Raw genomic sequence first — 17432 nt, forward strand, 5'->3', positions numbered from 1 at the left:
ACTGCTGTGAGATTTTCAGATTATCGATGGATGATAATTTATATTCTTTACACTAATTTTTATTTTATTGATCTCTAATAATAACAGAATTTAAATGCTGTTACTTGGAGTTTTAAATGGTTTCTTTAAGTCAGAAAGCTCTAACCAGTTTGCATAAAGGTTAAGGTCTTCACCTTCCATGCACAACACATAAGGTTTGATTCTGATCTCCAGTTAATGCCTGGATGGAGTTTGCAACTTCTCCCAGGATCTCTGCAGGGTTCCTTCCAACTCCCCATAACATGCTGAGTGTTTCCACCTCAAACTCACCAAGAATGAAGCTGTGGGCAGTAGCACAGACTCCATATGCTGCTCTATAAGAGGAGAAGTTGTATAGACCAAACACTTTGAGGAGCTTTGCTTGACATAAATGGGTAGTCTGTTCCAGAGTATGGGAAGTCTCTGGGACAGGAATCTATCTCTCCAGCATGTTCTGTTTATTGTAGTGACAAGGTTTAGGTCTCTGGAGTGTGTGGTTCGGACAGACTGGGATTTCTTCAAACAGATGCAGACTATCTCAAAAATCTCCAGCTTTACTACGTCACATATCGCCTACTCAGAGGCGATCTCTGCCTAACATACAAAGCTATGTCAAACCCAGAGCTGTTGGACATGCTCCACTTAAAGAAATTCCAATCCCTCCAAGCTACATGCTCTAGGGACCTAAACCTTGTCACCACAATAAACAGAACATGTTGGAGGGATAGATTCCTGTACCAGAGACTTCCCATACTCTGGAACAAACTACCTATCTATATCAAACAAAGCTCCTCATTAGCACTCTTCAAGAAAAATCTTGATGATTGGATGGGAAATAGGAAATTTACCCCAGGGATCACTTCTGTGGCTCTGCTCGACAGTGGCACAGGAAAATAATGTTCCTAGGTGGTGAAAGCAGGGTGCCTTTTTGGCTAGGCTTATATAGGCCCTAGGGCCAATAGCCTAGTACCTACCTATGAACCTATGCATGGTAACAAATGTTGCATCATCAGAATAAGGAACACCAAAAATTACCTCTAGAAAATGCCAAGAGTCCTTAAGCAAATGGTGTTTACCCATAGGAAATGCTTTCAACTTACAGTCCACATTATCTGGCCAAAGGTTCAGTTTTAGACCCTCCTGATGCAACATTGGGTCTCAAAGGTGAATCAGTGACTGATTTGTGGATCTTGGGAATCCAAACCATCCCTGGAATTCTTGCTTTATTGACCACAACTTATTTTCTCAGACTCATAAGCAAATCATAGGTCACAAAAATATCTTAAAGAAGTAAATTGATGGAATAATAGGCAATAATAATTTAATTACGGGAAACACCCACAAAAATTTTCCCATTGTGCAAATACTCAAACATCTTGGAGGAATACACATGCTTTTCCATAATAACAACTCCCCAACCTTTGTCAGGGTTCATAATACATATATTCTTATCTTTGGCCAAAACATGTAAGGAACTTCTTTCAGCATGAGTGAGGTTGTAAAACTTTGGTTTTCTATTTTTGTGGCACTATTCTCTCACACTCCTTTCACATAATTGTTCAAAAACATTGACACTAGGTAAAAGTGGAGTATTGAAAGTAGTAGTTGTTTTCATGACACAGGCATCATCACCAGTAGAAGACAAGATACAAATTAAATTGAGGTTCCTTGTATACAATTAAGTTCATTTAAAAGGTCAACCATATTGGGTTGCCTGGATGGCAGAAATTTAAAACCGTTTTGAAATAAGTTACCAATTGTTTCAGTAATAGGAATAGAGGAAAACTTATAAATTTTACAATCAGCAAAAACAGAAATAGTTCCAGTACCTTCACCACTGTTGATAATTCATTCCACAGGCATTGCAATAACAAAGAACAGGACATCAGAAGTACTCTACTCGTCTATAGAAAGTGATTCAGTAGATGGTGCAATGAAACTCTATCAGCTTGCAAAGCAAAGAGATGCCAGTAATAACCTGCTCACCAGCCCACAGGACATCAAGGGTAGATGGAAGGAGTACTTGCAACAGCTTCTTAATAGCACAGTGGGGCAGCAGTCTGTGTTGTCGTCTGTTTTCCGGTTTGATTCTTGGCTGGGGTGCCTTCTGTGCAGAGTCTGCATGTCCTCCCTGCATTTGTGTGGCTTTCATCTGGGTGCTCTGGTTTCCTCCCATGTTACAAAGACATGCGCCTGCAACATTTCTCCCCAGGCCTCTGCTGAAAATTGGCTTGTTGCAAATCGGACTTTCCCGGTAAACAAATGTTAACTAAATAAATAAATAAGAAAACCCCATATAAACTGTACTGTACCAGACACAGCCTATGACGAAAGAAGAGAGGAGGAGCCCATAATAGAAGAAGAAAGAACAGCACTACGGAAAGTGAAATCAGGAAAAGTAGCAGACTCAAATAATATCACAGCAGATATGATAAAGATGCTGGGTGAGATGGGGAGAAATAGCTCCTGAGTGCGCTCATAGCAGTGTGGAGAGAAAGGCATATCCCAGATGACCTGAGAATAAGCATACTTGTGCCAATGTACAAGAACAAAGGGGACATCCACAACTGTGGGCAGTATAGAGGTATCAAACTACTGGCACCCTGCTTGAAAGTTCTAAAGAGGGAGACATTTAAATGAATACACAGACTAGTAGAAAGTAAAATAGTAGATGAGCACTGCAGAATCAGGTCAGGATGCAGCACAACCAAACAGATGGTTGCAGTGAGACTGATAGCTGAGTAGAAGCTCGAGATGAGGAAAGAGTCCATCTGGGCATTCTCAGACTTGGAAAAAGCATACAAGGCCCCAAGAAAGCTGATTTGGGCAGTCTTACAGTGTAAGCATCAGAAACAATGCTAGAATTAGTGCAAGCTATGTACAAGGATCCAATGGCTTATGTATGAACACTGTTCACTCTCACAGTGGGATTCCCAGGGGGAGTGGGTGTATACCAGGGTTCATCTCTGAGCCCACTGCTGTTCATACTGGTGACAGACTACATTAGCAAATAGGTCGGAGGGGACAGATCAACACAGTTACTGTAAGCAGATGATGTGGCATTACAGACAGAGGCTGAGAAAGTACTTTAAGCAAAGGATAGGTGAATTGAATGCAAAACTGAAAGCATGTGGGATATAAACTGAGTACAGACAAAACACTTGCAAAGGCAGGAAATAGGAGAAATCATAAGAAGATGAAGACTGAGATAAAAGGGAAAATAGTGAGACAGGTTAACAGCTTCAACTATCTGGGAGGGGTTCTTGAGGAGAAAGGAAATCTGAATGAGGAGGTCAAAGCTACAATCAGAGGGGCTACAAGCAACTGGCACAGAGTGTCGTGTGTAATATATGACAGAACAATGTCAAAGAAACTGAAAAGTAAGGTGTACAAAACTCCAATCAGTGCTACTGTATGGGTACAGAAACCTGGGCAGTAAAGGTAGAACAGTTGAAGAAGCTAGAGGTGATGCAATTAAAGTGCCTGAGATGGGTGGTAGAACGCACACTGTGGGGCTGATGAAGAAATGAGGGCATCAGAGCAGAAGCCAAAGTAGTTCCAATTCCAGAGATGGTCAAAGAGAACAGATTGCAGTTGTTTGGGTACATGTGCAGAAAAGGTGAAGACAATCTAGTGAAGAAGATTTGGGACAGACAGGAAGAAGGCAACAGGAAAAGAGGGCATCCAGCAAATAGATGGATGGATTGTGTGATTCATTTCTTAATACCTTCCTTTGTCTCTCTGGTAAGGAGTTGTACTCTATCTTCGATAGAGCTCACAAGGCCATCCTCCTCAGTGGAAGGGAGGATGATATACATGTACATACATTTATTTTTCTGTAACCCAGAAGATAATTGATGCTGAGAGACATAAGCCTGCTGAACTGGTTACTGCCAGGGTCAGAGTTCGATCACACTGCAGCTAAGCTTCACCAATTACATGCATGATCATTTCTACTGCCATATTGTACAATACAATTCAATGCATTATATAGTATTTTGCTTCTAAACTGGCACTTCATATGTGTTTCTATATATCTTTTTCTAACAACATCCATCCGGCCATATGCATGTTGTTCCGTCCTTTACCTTGGCCGTGGGTATTTGGCCGTCCGGCAACGCTACACTCCACATGTGATGTCCCACCTTCCCCTTCTGAGCCTGTGGCACCCTGTTAGGACGTCATGTTTGGTAGGCACATGTTCCGCTATATGTGTTTGACTTGTCTGCATAGCTAATCATCAGTGCGGTGGTTCAACATCCCGACTTGTCCACATGTGTACAGTTATGTGCACCGTGGCATGTGCAAGCCTATAGGGTTTGGACGAGTGCATACCACATGCGGGATGTACAAATTCTGCAGACACATTCACATGCAGCCATTTGCATATCTGTACCTGAGGTGGGTTTTCTTTTTCTAACAACATCCATCCGGCCATATGCATGTTGTTCCGTCCTTTACCTTGGCCGTGGGTATTTGGCCGTCCGGCAACGCTACACTCCACATGTGATGTCCCACCTTCCCCTTCTGAGCCTGTGGCACCCTGTTAGGACATCATGTTTGGTAGGCACATGTTCCGCTATATGTGTTTGACTTGTCTGCATAGCTAATCATCAGTGCGGTGGTTCAACATCCCGACTTGTCCACATGTGTACAGTTATGTGCACCGTGGCATGTGCAAGCCTATAGGGTTTGGACGAGTGCATACCACATGCGGGATGTACAAATTCTGCAGACACATTCACATGCAGCCATTTGCATATCTGTACCTGAGGTGGGTTTGTGACATGTGGGGTACATATTTGCCCGCGTGGCACTGCCTAAAACAATACTTCTTACCACATTTCAGGTATGCCCATTGTGTGTAGGTGTGTAGCTGCACAAGGCTGCTAGCTGGGTTGGGTGCACGGTCGTACATGGGTGGGACTTACATGCTACAATGGGGCTATTGTGTATTACATTTGCATGCATGGGTTCTGCTTCTGGATATTACGCTTAGACATACGCCGTCCTGTGTATGCGACACACACGTTGCTGGGTGTGGTACATGTTGCTATGCACATGTTTGCCTGTGTTTAGGGTATCTTGGTTCATTCCTGTTGCTATGTCGACACGGGTACCCGGCTGTGTACTCTCACTACTGCTTGTGACCATTATGGTTGCCACCTTTTACAATGCCCATAGTGGGACATCTTTTGTGGAAACATCGGATTTTGCAGGACAACACGTACCCACAGCAAGTAGAGATGACAGAACTTCACATTTTTGCCATAATATACGCTTATTCTCGTAGCATTTGGGTTCCTTATTCGGTTTCTTATGCCATGTATGTGTTTCATATACAAAATATATGTTTTATGCTACTATTACAGGTATATTGAGGGAATATTTTTTCCCGAAAATCTCAGGTCATTTGCCATTTTTCGATATTTGGCGGGACACAACTGTGAAATGAGGGACTGTCCATAGCAATGTGGGACAGTTGGGAACCCTGGTGACCATGCCCATGTCGCTACTAGGGTTGCCACCTTTTCCAATAGCCAAGGTGGGACATTTTCGGGACTCACATCAGATTCTACAGGCCGACACATGCCCACGGTCAGTACATAGCATAGAACTTAACTTGTTTGCCTAAATAAAAGCTTATTCTTGTAGCAGTTTGGTTGCTTATTCTGTTTCTTGTGACATTTAGGTATTTTAGTTACGGAAATAACTATTTTATGCGACCATTACATAAAATACGGAATATAATTATGTCCTACAATCTTAGCACATTTGCCGTTTTTAATATTTTTTATCGGGACACAGCTGCCCATAGAGAGACTGCCCCTCGCAAAGTGGGACAGGTGGTAACCTTAGTCGCTACTCCTATGTCGGTGCGGCGCTGACATGCTGCGGTACACCTTCTCTGGGTATGCCCACTGACGGTGCATTGCGGGACGAACACGGTGTTACGCGTATCCTTTGTTCCTTGGACGGGTACACTTAGGGCTTCGTGGGTTGTGTTTGCTTCTCCGTTTTGTTGGGACGGGTACTATGTTGCATACTCTACGTGCGTTTCATTCTGCATGGGCCCTGGCTGCTGCCATTACTATTATGGGCGGACCGTGGCAGTCAGCACTTTAGGTTGCTCATCGCCTGCCGGCTTAGCCACGCCTCCGGAGGCATCCTACTTGGGCTCGCTCACGTACACTATGCACGTGTCTGTGGTTGCGGCGCGCTCTCATTACTATGCATATGGCGCTACTACGCCGACTATTCACTGCACCGCCGGCGCAGGCCTTACACCGGCCTTACGCCAAGCTTCATGAATCCCGGGGACTATCTTTTAATTTTCTAATCTCTCTTTCAATTATTTTTTCTAGATTCTTTAATTGGGGGTGTATAGGTGGATTATACAGAGTTCTACGTTTCAAAACTGGAATGGGTTCATTTTTGTTGTTAGAAAACAAAATTTTCAAGTTAATTTTTCTTAAAAATATCCTAATATCTAAAAGGGATTTGGCTAAATCTCCCTTAGTGTATGGAATAAACTTTAGTCCTTTAGATAAAAGCCTAAAATGTTCTTTCTCTAAAACCAAATGACTAAAATTATAAATAGTAAAATTGTCGAAAGACCACCTGTTACCCACATTAGTGATGTCTATATGTTCAGGGTGGCTGGGTACTACTAGTACCTCCCCCTCCCTCTTCTCCCCCCCATTGAAAATTTGTTTGTCTATTTCCTTGCTTGTTCATCAACCTTTCCGACCTCCTCAATGGCGGGAACTCGTTCTCATATTCATAAGCATCTTCAATAGGATTATTTTCCCCTTCATTCTCTAAAGATCCTTTTCTATCATCTTCCTTATAATATACATCTCTAGAGTATCGCTTATGTGGTGGGTTAGGGTAGCTCAAATTGTGTTTATACTCATATATATCTCTATCCATTTTCTTTATTCTCCTTTGTATTAAATTCTCACTTTCTCTATCTATATCTTTTCTTATATTGAAATATTTTTCTCTTTCTTCTTCTATAGAGAAAATTAAATTGTTCGTAATACATTGGTCCAATACTTCTATATCCTTATGTATTTCCTCTTGGATGCGTGTGTTCTCCCTTACAATCAATTTTAATACATCAATACCACATTTATTAACCACCTCAATAAGTTCCTTATGAAATAAAGAACCTGGAACAACATTATTAGGAAACTTAAAAACACGTAGCCCTTTGGACACAATTTCCTTTGAAATACATTCCATTAAGTAGGTATTTTCTATACTTAAAGTTCTGTATTTGTTCATTAGTTTCGCAAGGGAGTTTAAGTTCTCCCTATATGTATTATTGTTAACCTGTACATTTTTATCTTTGTTATTGCATTTAAAAACATATTTAAAATGCAACCAGTCTTTCATCTCCTGACGTGGAGAAACAGTACCTTGTACCTCAGCGGTTTTTTGAGGTTTATTAGTTCCGCCATCTCCACGTGGACGAAATTGGTTCTCGCCATGCTCTAATAAGCCCTTTAATATACCCGGTGTGTTAGCTGGGTTAAAACTGTCAATTGCAGCCTCTGAATGGATGCCGGTGTCTCCTCTATCACCTATAAGCTCCACATTAATGTTGGTGTTCAAAAAATCCCTTTTTGGTAACCCTTCCGTCCTTGAGGAGAGTGGTATGATGTTTCTTTCCTGTGTGCCCAGAAGGGATGAGGCAACTGGTGTAAGCAAGTTGATGAGTTCTGTTAGTTGGCCAATCAATTTACGTGTTAGCCCAAGGTCTTCCTGCGATGTAGTTGCAGGGACCGCCTGCTTCTCCATTCCTCTTTCCACCAAATAAACAAATAACCAGAAAAAGTGGTGGTAAGAAAAACTCCAAAATTCAGTACCAAACGAATCCAAAAAGAAGAGCGGAGAGCGGAAAATATTGACTCACCACTGTTTTATTCAAACCACGTTGCACTGAACAAAAAACATAAATTACGCTGCACTCGAACATTAACGATCTTAACACATGTGTTTTTGTCTGTAGAATCAGACTTCATCAGATGAATCATAAGGATACATACACTTAATACATACATACATACTAATTGATTTATTGGTCAGGGTATAAAAGGAGTGTATGTATCCTTATGATTCATCTGATGAAGTCTGATTCTACAGATGAAAACGTGTGTGTTAAGAGTGCTAATGTTCAAGTGCAGCATGATTTATGTTTTTTGTTCAGTGCAACGCGGTTTGAATAAAACAGTGGTTTGAGTCAATATTTTCCACTCTCTGCTCTTCTTTTTGGATTCGTTTGGTACAACATGTTCTGTAGTACTTCTCACTCCAGCCTTCAGTGCCGCACCATGTTCTGCAGTACTGATCACCCCCAGCCTTCAGTACCACACCATGTTCTGCAATACTTCTCAATCCAGCTTTCAGTACCACACCATGTTCTGTAATACTGCCAACCCCCAGCCTTCAGTACCACACCATGTTCTGTAGTACTGCTAACCCTCAGCCTTCAGTACTACACCATGTTTTGCAGTACTGCTCACCCCCAGCCTTCAGTATCACACTATATTCTACATCACTGCTTGGCCTCATCTGTCAGTACCACACCATGTTCTGTAGTACTGCTCACCCCCAGCCTTCAGTATCACACTATATTCTACATCACTGCTTGGCCTCAGCTATCAGTATCACACCATATTCTGCAGCTTTCAGAATCATTCTGCTCTTTCTACTCTACCTTAGATGTCTTTTGCTGCTCAGCCCTGTCCAGCTATCAGACTACGCCAGCATCTCTTTCCCATTATACTTCTATCTTCAGAATATACAAGTTTCAAAACAGGTTTACAGAAACGTACAGTCACTAGCCTCACTCTAGCTGCAAGTCTCAGCATATTTGAATAGACATTCCTTACCATAGGTTCATATGTTCATAGGTAGGTACTAAGCTATCAGCCCTAGGGCATATACAAGCCCAGCCAAAAAGGTACCCTGGCTTTTGCCACCCAAGAAAATTATTTTCCTGTGCCACTGTCGAGCAGAGCCACAGAAGTGATCCCTGGGGTGAATTTCCTATTTCCCATCCAATCATCAAGAATTTTCTTGAAAAGTGCTAATGAGGAGCTTTGTTTGATATAGATAGGCAGTTTATGCCAGAGTATGTGAAGTCTCTGGGGCAGGAATCTATTCCTCCGGCATGTTCTGTTTATTGTGGTGACAAGGTTTAGGTCCCTAGAGCGTGTAGCTCGGAGGGATTGGGATTTCTTTAAGTGGAGCATGTCCAACAGCTCTGGGTTTGACATAGCTTTGTATGTTAGGCAGAGATCACCTCTGTGTAGGCGATATGCGACGGAGTAAAGCTGGAGTTTTTTGAGACGGTCTGCGTAGGGCATCTGTTTGAGGCTGGTAATCCTCTTTGTGAGGTATTTCTGCAGCCTTTCCAGTTGTTGTAGATGTCTTGTGCGGTACATACCAAAAGGGGCATTGTACTCTATAATGGGTCTAATGAGTGATGAGTAGAGGGGAACAATGACCTCTTTTTTTCTGGATGAGAAACCTTTTGTGTTGAGGTGTGCCACGTAGAAGGATTTCCTGACTACTGTGGCGATGTGATTATCAAAGGAGATACTACTGTCCACCTGTGTCCCAAGGTCTCTTATCACACTTTTGGTGTTAAGTATACTACCGCCTATGTTGTAGTTCATGGGTACAGAGCTTTTACCAAAGGGGATGACAGTGCACTTTTTGGCATTGAGCTTGAGGCCATGGCTTTGACACCCGGCATCTGTCTCAGTGAGGCCCTTTTGTAGGATGTCCACATCGTTAGGAGTTTCGATTATGGCTCCTAGCTTGCAGTCATCTGCAAACTTAATTAGCCTGCACTTCAGAAAAGTAGATACCAAACAGGAGAGGACCCAGGACTGAACCCTGAACCCATTCTGGGTTTAATGGGCTGAATCAAGTTGTGCTGCATTCTGATCTTCGTAAACTGGTATCCCTGACTTCTTATCTATCTCTTCTAAATTCTTTACTTTTTTTAGCCACAAATGGGAAAAACCCAGAGAAATAAGTACCTCATGAGCTACAGTACTTACTGTCATACAGGTTGTCAGAGATGTCCCTTTGCACCATCCTGCCTTGTTCTGTATTACCAGGTGGAATTGCCTCATCTTTCTCAATAAGTAAACAAAGTTGTTCCACTGGGATGTTGTACCCTGTAAAATAAAAATCAGTAGAAACTGGTCAGATAAAACAATAAGATTTTATTAATAATGTCTGTACTATATTTACATTTGTTTATCGATAATACAATTGGTAACTAGTGATAAAAACTTCAGAAAAGAAAATGTTTTTTTAAAGAAATGTGGACAAAGACTCACATTATCATCTTGAGCAAAATGGCTACCATCCATGTTATTTTTATGTCTCTCTGATTTGGTTTCACATGGAGAATCATATACAACTGTTAAAAAGTTTCCACAATTTAGTCTGCTTCTGCTATGGGGATAACATTTCTGCACCAGTTGCTTCTTTGACAATAAATTCAGAAACACTAAGTTCTGCCATCTTCTTCTTCTTCTTCTTCTTCTTCCTTCGGCTTTTTCCCGGTTCATAGGTTCATAGGTTAGTACTAGGCTAACTGCCCTTGTGAGCCAGTTTAAGCCTAGCCAGTTATCTCTTGTGAGATTCAAACCCTGTACCTTGTATTTGTAAGGCAAACACCTTAACCATTACGCCACCCTCCCAACCAGTTAGGGGTCGCCACAGCGGATCACCTGTCCACTCATGATTGGCAGTGGAGTTTTACGGTGTCGAGTTGCCAGCCCGGCGCCCAACCTTCCACAGAAGGCACACACATGCACACACTCACACCTAGGGCCAATTTAGAGTGTCCAATCCACCTACAGCATGTCTTTGGGATGTGGGAGGAAACCGGAGCACCCAGAGGCAACCCACGCAACCACAGGAAAGACATGCAGACGCCGCACAAAAGGCACCCCAGCCGAAAATCAAACCGGAGAACCTCTTGCTGTGAGGTGGCAACGCTAACCACTGCACCACCGTGGCCGCCCATAAGTTCTGCCATACCAAACTAATAGATTTGTTTGTTTCACAAAGCCACAACAGAGGAGGACATTTGAACAGAAATGCTTTGGGTGCTCTGTTCTGTTGGAATGTCCAAGCTAACAAGTCTGACAGCTTATCATTGGACTAATAAAATGTTTTCTATTTTCAAACAAGGAGATGGGACACAATGTTTCAGTTATATCTGCATAATGCTTATAACACTCTCTGAAAGTGACTAGGCCATGATGCTAGAAAACAAAAATCTTTCAATAGGTAGGCCTCTGAATCAGGAAAAAATATTGCAGATTCTGCCCTGCCCGCAGAGCAGTGTCCCACAGGTTCACAGGTAAGTATAAGCTTGGTGCCCTTGTGGGCCATTTCAAGCCTAGCTAATTTCCCTTTTGCTGCTTGAATTAATCTATCCAATTTGATGTTAGTTTAGCCTTACCCAGCCCATTGTCAATAACTATATAATAATCATTATTACCCCCCCCCCCCTTTTTTCCCACTTTCTACATGGGGACGGGGTATTGTGTTAACTATTGCCTTCTCTCTTATAATTACATATTACCCCATGAGAATAACTGGGAACATACCTCAGGTAGTTTGAGAGGACCCATGCATGGGATAAAGCATTTAGCAGCTGTCTCTGTCCATTAGTAGCAAAGTGGGCAGTCCTGGGGTAAATTTTCTGTTTCCCATCCATAGATCCAAGCTGCACTTAAATATGGACAGAGAAGAGCGTTGTTTTATATGGATGGGGTGTCTGTTCCACAGCAGAGGTATCATCTGCTAGATAAACTACTTGTCTTTTATGCCAGTTGGTATTAAAATGCTCTAATGTAATAGTGACCTATTTTAGATTAGTGGTGACCCAGGAAAGAATGCCTTCTAGGATAGTGATATTTTTATTACCAGGTATTGGTGTATACAGGCTGTAACTATGTGAAGGGTTTTGAAAGTTTTAAAGAAGTCAATAGAAATTTTGCACTGCTGAAAACAGTATTTTTAGGGAGTGCCTTGATAATGCTCTAAGTGGATGGAGTACATAACTACTTGCTTTTTTGGTGAGAAAACCTGTTTGAATTATATTATAGCCTAGCAGAAGTATTTCTTCATCCTTAGGTCTTAATTTTTTCAGTAACAACTAGCACATCCGGATGATACAAGGCTAACCAGGAGTGTACACTCTGGAGTTTTTTATAGATGTCTGTGGCATTTCACTGGGTTATTGTTAGTCCTGGACTATCATTCCAGGATGGGGAATTTTGATTGATTATGGTTTAAATACAGACTGCTACTCCAGGACTAGTTTTAGGCATCTGCATCATTTTAGGTTTCAATACATAGGTTGTCTTTGATAGATGGTGCTATACACTGATGTATGTTGGATTTCAAGTTCTTTTTGTTATTATACTGACATGAATCTATACAGCTTGGCATTAGTTGAGAGCTAAAAGTGTTACTGCACATTTGGGCAATTATTACTATATCACCATAAATCTGGTCATCGGTGATGGAGAGATATGGAACAGATGTGGATTGATATGCTTCTCTGTTCATATAATCAATATTAAAATATATATACAGTTTATATATATATATATATATATATATATATATATATATATATATATATAATTTATCATTTTTATTACGTACATGATAAATTTCTATGTATCTAACAAAATAAAGGCACTAAAAGGTTGGCTGCCTTTATGGACTTGGAGAAAGCATATGACAGTGTGCCTAGACAGGAGTTGTGGTATTGTATGAGGAAGTCGGGAGTGGCAGAGAAGTATGTAAGAGTGGTGCAGGATATGTACGAGGGTAGTGTGACAGTGGTGAAGTCTGCAGTGGGAGTGACAGATCCGTTTAAGGTGGATGTGGGATTACATCAAGGATCAGCTCTGAGCCCTTTCTTATTTGCAATGGTGATGAACAGGTTGACAAACGAGATCAGACAGGAGGCTCCATGGACTATGATATTTGCAGATGACATTGTGATCTGTAGTGAGAGTAGGGACCAGGTTGAGGAGACTCTGGAGAGGTGGAGATATGCTCTAGAGAGGAGAGGAATGAAGGTCAGCAGGACTATGATAGCATATATGCGTGTGAATGATAGGGAGGATAGAGGAATGGTGAGAATGCAGGGAGTAGAGCTGGCGAAGGTGGATGAGTTAAAGTACGTGGGATCAACAGTTCAGAGTAATGGTGAGTGTGGAAGAGAAGTGAAGAAGAGAGTACAGGCAGGTTGGAATGGGTGAAGAAGAGTGTCAGGAGTGATTTTCGACAGATGGGTACCAGTAAGAGTGAAAGGGAAGGTCTACAAGAGGGTAGTGAGACCAGCTATGTTGTATGGGTTGGAGAGGGTGGCATTGACAAAAAGGCAGGAGTCAGAGCTGGAAGTAGCAGAGTTAAAGATGTTAAGATTTGCACTGGGTGCGACAAGGATGGACAGGATTAGGAATCAGTATATTAGAGGGTCAGCTCAGGTTGGACGGTTTGGAGACAAAGTCAGAGAGGCGAGATTGCATTGGTTTGGACATGTGTTGAGGAGGGATGCTGGGTATATTGGGAAAAGGATGCTAAGGATGGAGCTGACAGGTAAGAGGAAAAGAGGAAGGCCTAAGATAAGGTTTATGGATGTGGTGAGAGAGGACATGCAGGTGGTTGATGTGACGGAGCAAGATGCAGAGGATAGGAATAAATGAAAACAGATGAACCACTTTGGTGAACCCTAACGGGAACAGCCGAAAGAGAAGAAGAAGAAAAGGTTGGCGATCAAAAAAAGTATTTCTGGACTTCAGTAAAAAGAAAATATCAATATAGGAGCAGTGTGGATTTTTTTAAAAAGTTACAATACAAGTTTCACAGAGGTGTCAACACAAAATCAAATAACAGGATATTGAACCTATCCATCTGTAAGATAAATCAATAAATGTCCACAAAAAGGTACAGCAAGACAAAAGTTTGTGGATTTATAAGTTATTTTTAAGGGTAACCATATGAAATCTCTGGACCCACTTTGCCAAGTCATTAGATGTTGAGAATGAATGGCCAAAAATACGGATTTACACATACAAGTCCAAATTTGCCATTTCTCAGAATATTCCTTTTTTTCCCGAAGTTTGGTGACATCTGAGTTTGTTTATATAATTTCATGGGGTACAGGGGCTTGAGTTGACATTGACAGTGAGTGTGTGTGTGTGTGTGTGTGTGTGTGTGTGTGTGGGGGTTGCCCAGCTGAAAAAAGAAGTTTAAAGAACAGCATGTTTGACATTCACTTTTCTCCTGTATTATTATTCTTTTTTTCTTCTGTTTTTTTTTTTTTGGCATGTTGGAACTTGGCATTTCAAGTCCCAATAGTTCAATAGGAGCCATTATTAAGCTTACAGCCAGACAACCATTGAGAAGGTCAACCACTTCTACCAAGTAGTAATTAGTAAACTACTTGCCACTGGCCAAAAGATCATTCCTAGAAATGTCCCTTATAAATTTACAATTTTCAGTCTAATCATCAAGGCTGGTTTGAAAGCAGACAAGGAGATGCTCTGTTTGATATCCATTCCAAAGACAGGAAGTGTTTTGGTTCTAGAAGTTGCTAATATTATGGTGGAGGTTGCGGTCCTTAGATCAGGCACTTGCTATACTGCTGGTCTGATGAAGGTGGAGGAAGTTGAACTCAGCAGGATCTTCCTCTTAATGAAAAACTAAACAGACCTCTTCCTCAACAGTGATTATAGCTAACCTCTTGAGTTTATCAACAATGCCTGAATGGGGTATTGTGACAAATGCCTTGGCCAGGTAAAGGTAGGATGTATGTACTGTTTTGCCCTCATCCATTGCTTTGGCGACCTTCTCAAAGAAATCCACCAGGCTGAGTAGGCATGACCTACCCTTGTTGACAGCAAACTGGGTTGAGTCCAGTGTTTGGACGTATATCATCACTGATCATTTCCATGGCTTTGCATATGGGACTAGTGAGTCTTATGGGTGTGTAGTTTCCAGGGTCTGTACATGGCCCACCTTTTTCAGAGGAATGACTGTTGCTGTTTTCCATTCATGAGGCATGAAGCCTGTTTGGTGGTTATTGTTAGTAGTAACTCCAGATGGCCTGATAGGTCAGGTTTCATGCTATTTAGAAGGCATCCTGGGATATTGTCTGGGCCCACTGATGCAGTGTTCTTGGCCTTAGAGAGAACATTAAGGACCTGTTCACTAGTGATAGTAGGGGGAGTTATATTTGATATTTCCTGAGGGGAGGTTGAGGGAGAGATATGGGTAAACTCAGAGATGACATTTTCTGCTAGCAGGTTTGCTATATTTTCTGACTAAGTATAGATGCCTCTATCACCACTGAGCTCTGCATAAAACTGTGTATTGCCTTTGATTTTGCAGACATAGCTAAATAATGCTTTGTGGTTGCCATTGGACTGGCAGGCCAACTTTACCTCAAATTTGGCTTTGGTAGACTTTATTTCTCCTCTGAGTTGTTTGTTTAGTTTGATGAGAGTGCTTTTATCCTGCTGATTGCTATACCTTCTAATTTTTCCCATAATTTTCTTCCTTCTGTTATACAGCCTGTTGATGTTGTGATTCCACCAAGGTAGCTTGTTTTATGAGTTAGTTTTATATTTCTTCCTGGTGGGCACAACTGCCTGTATGCAGCTATTAACATGCTTGTATATGCTTTTTTGTGAACATCTGCATATACACAGCAGTGTTCTCAAGGTTTATAAGGTCTTGAAACTTTGTTAAGTTATAACTTTATACTAGGAAATTAGCCTTAGAGCAGTTCCTGACCACTCCAGGGTTAGCTGGGGTTCTGGGTTTTATTTTTACTTCAAAGGAGACCATTTTGTAGTCTGACATTACCAGAAAAGACATTACACTAGGGGTTGTGCAACACTCTCTCATATTAGGGAGGACCAGATCCATACCTCCCAACCGTACAGAATTACTCGTTTTTTACCAAGTTTTGGGGTCCAAATAATGGGGTGCCACGATTCCCCGAATGTCAACCCTTAATTTCCAAATTTCCCAGCTTTTTTATTTAAATTTTTTTCCGGCTTTTTGAGCTGATGTCATCACATGCATGATGATGTCACCTCTGTGAAACGGCCTACCAGCCTGTCGGAATTAAGCTCAACAGCTCTGTTCCAGCCACAAGGGAATGGAAATAATTGTGGTGAAGGAATGGTAACAAGCGGATTGCAGATACTTATTATGCTGACGTTCTGGAGACTACTGCAGAGGTATTCACGCTGATGTTCTGGGTAGCTGCTGCAAGCAGGAATGGACTGTAGAGGTATGTATGCTTATGATAGGACTGCAGAAGGTGTGTGTATGGTGCAGAGGTATTCATTAACGTTCTGGGTAGCTGCTGCAAGTGTTGCAGTGGTGTATGTGTGTGTGTGTGTGTGTGTGTGTAATGCCCCAGGTGAATATACCTGGTGGCTAGAGATACTCAGGCTCAAACCCTGTAACAAGAGCCTAAAGTCCCTACCCACCACCACTTGTGAAATCTTTGCAGATTTATGCCTCATGTTTTTGTTCTGTTCCTCATAAAATCTGTGTTTTTTCTGGATTTTTCTTGGCAAATCAGTGAAGGATTGAAGTCACTAAATAATGACAAGCATTTGAATTTCAGACTTCATATTCTTCAGAAAATAAATGGTAACACAAACCCGTTTATTCTAGCAATTTTCTAAGTTTATAAGATTAGTATTTAAAATTTGTCCCTATTTTTGGGATTGTATTCCCCCGTTATTGGCTTTGTCCGGGTGTTTTGTGCTAAGATGTTGAGAGCTATGGTGAGAAATGAGAACTGAATTCTGTATTCCCCCATTATTGGCTTTGTCCAGGTTTTTTGTGCTAAGAAGGTGAGTGCAATGGTGTGAAGTGAGAACTGAATTCACTAAATGATAGTCATTTAAGTTTCAGTCTTCTTATCTTTAAGGAAACTAATCTATGAAGGAGCACTAATCTATGAACCTATAATCTATGAAATTAAGGAAACTGCTGATTTGGCATAGTGGTATGTTGCTCTGACTGCAGTGCACAGGATCCTGGGTTTAAGACTTGGCAGCAAAATGCATGGTGGTAACACAACATTTTATTCTAGCAACTTTCCAAAATTATACAAGCAATGTTTAAAATGTGTCCCTGATTTTTGGTTTTTTGTCCCCCCCCCCAATAAAGTTTGGCTTTTTCCAGATTTCTTGTGCTGCATAGTTGAGAGATACAGTTGAGTGTCGAGTGGATTTTACATGGAGCTGAGAGCTCCAGGGGAAGAGGAGTTTAGTGTTGCTTATGCCAATTCTGCTTGTATTGTTAAAAACATAACAGGTTAAATACTT

General features: G+C 41.4%; 1 protein-coding gene across 2 annotated transcripts in view; it reads right to left on the reverse strand.

Annotated features, from left to right (window-relative positions):
- LOC122798733 (zinc finger protein 260-like) overlaps positions 1 to 17432 on the reverse strand; it is an 85251-nt gene that overhangs the window by 18244 nt on the left and 49575 nt on the right. For both annotated transcript variants that reach the window (XM_044067833.1, XM_044067834.1), the window contains exon 3: positions 10098 to 10217. In XM_044067833.1, coding sequence (XP_043923768.1) covers positions 10098 to 10217 — 120 coding nt within the window. The remainder of the gene's footprint in view (positions 1 to 10097; positions 10218 to 17432) is intronic.

Source organism: Protopterus annectens, chromosome 3.part1, assembly GCF_019279795.1.
Source record: "Protopterus annectens isolate FY-2018-M chromosome 3.part1, PAN1.0, whole genome shotgun sequence".
NCBI classification, from domain to species: Eukaryota; Metazoa; Chordata; order Ceratodontiformes; family Protopteridae; genus Protopterus; species Protopterus annectens.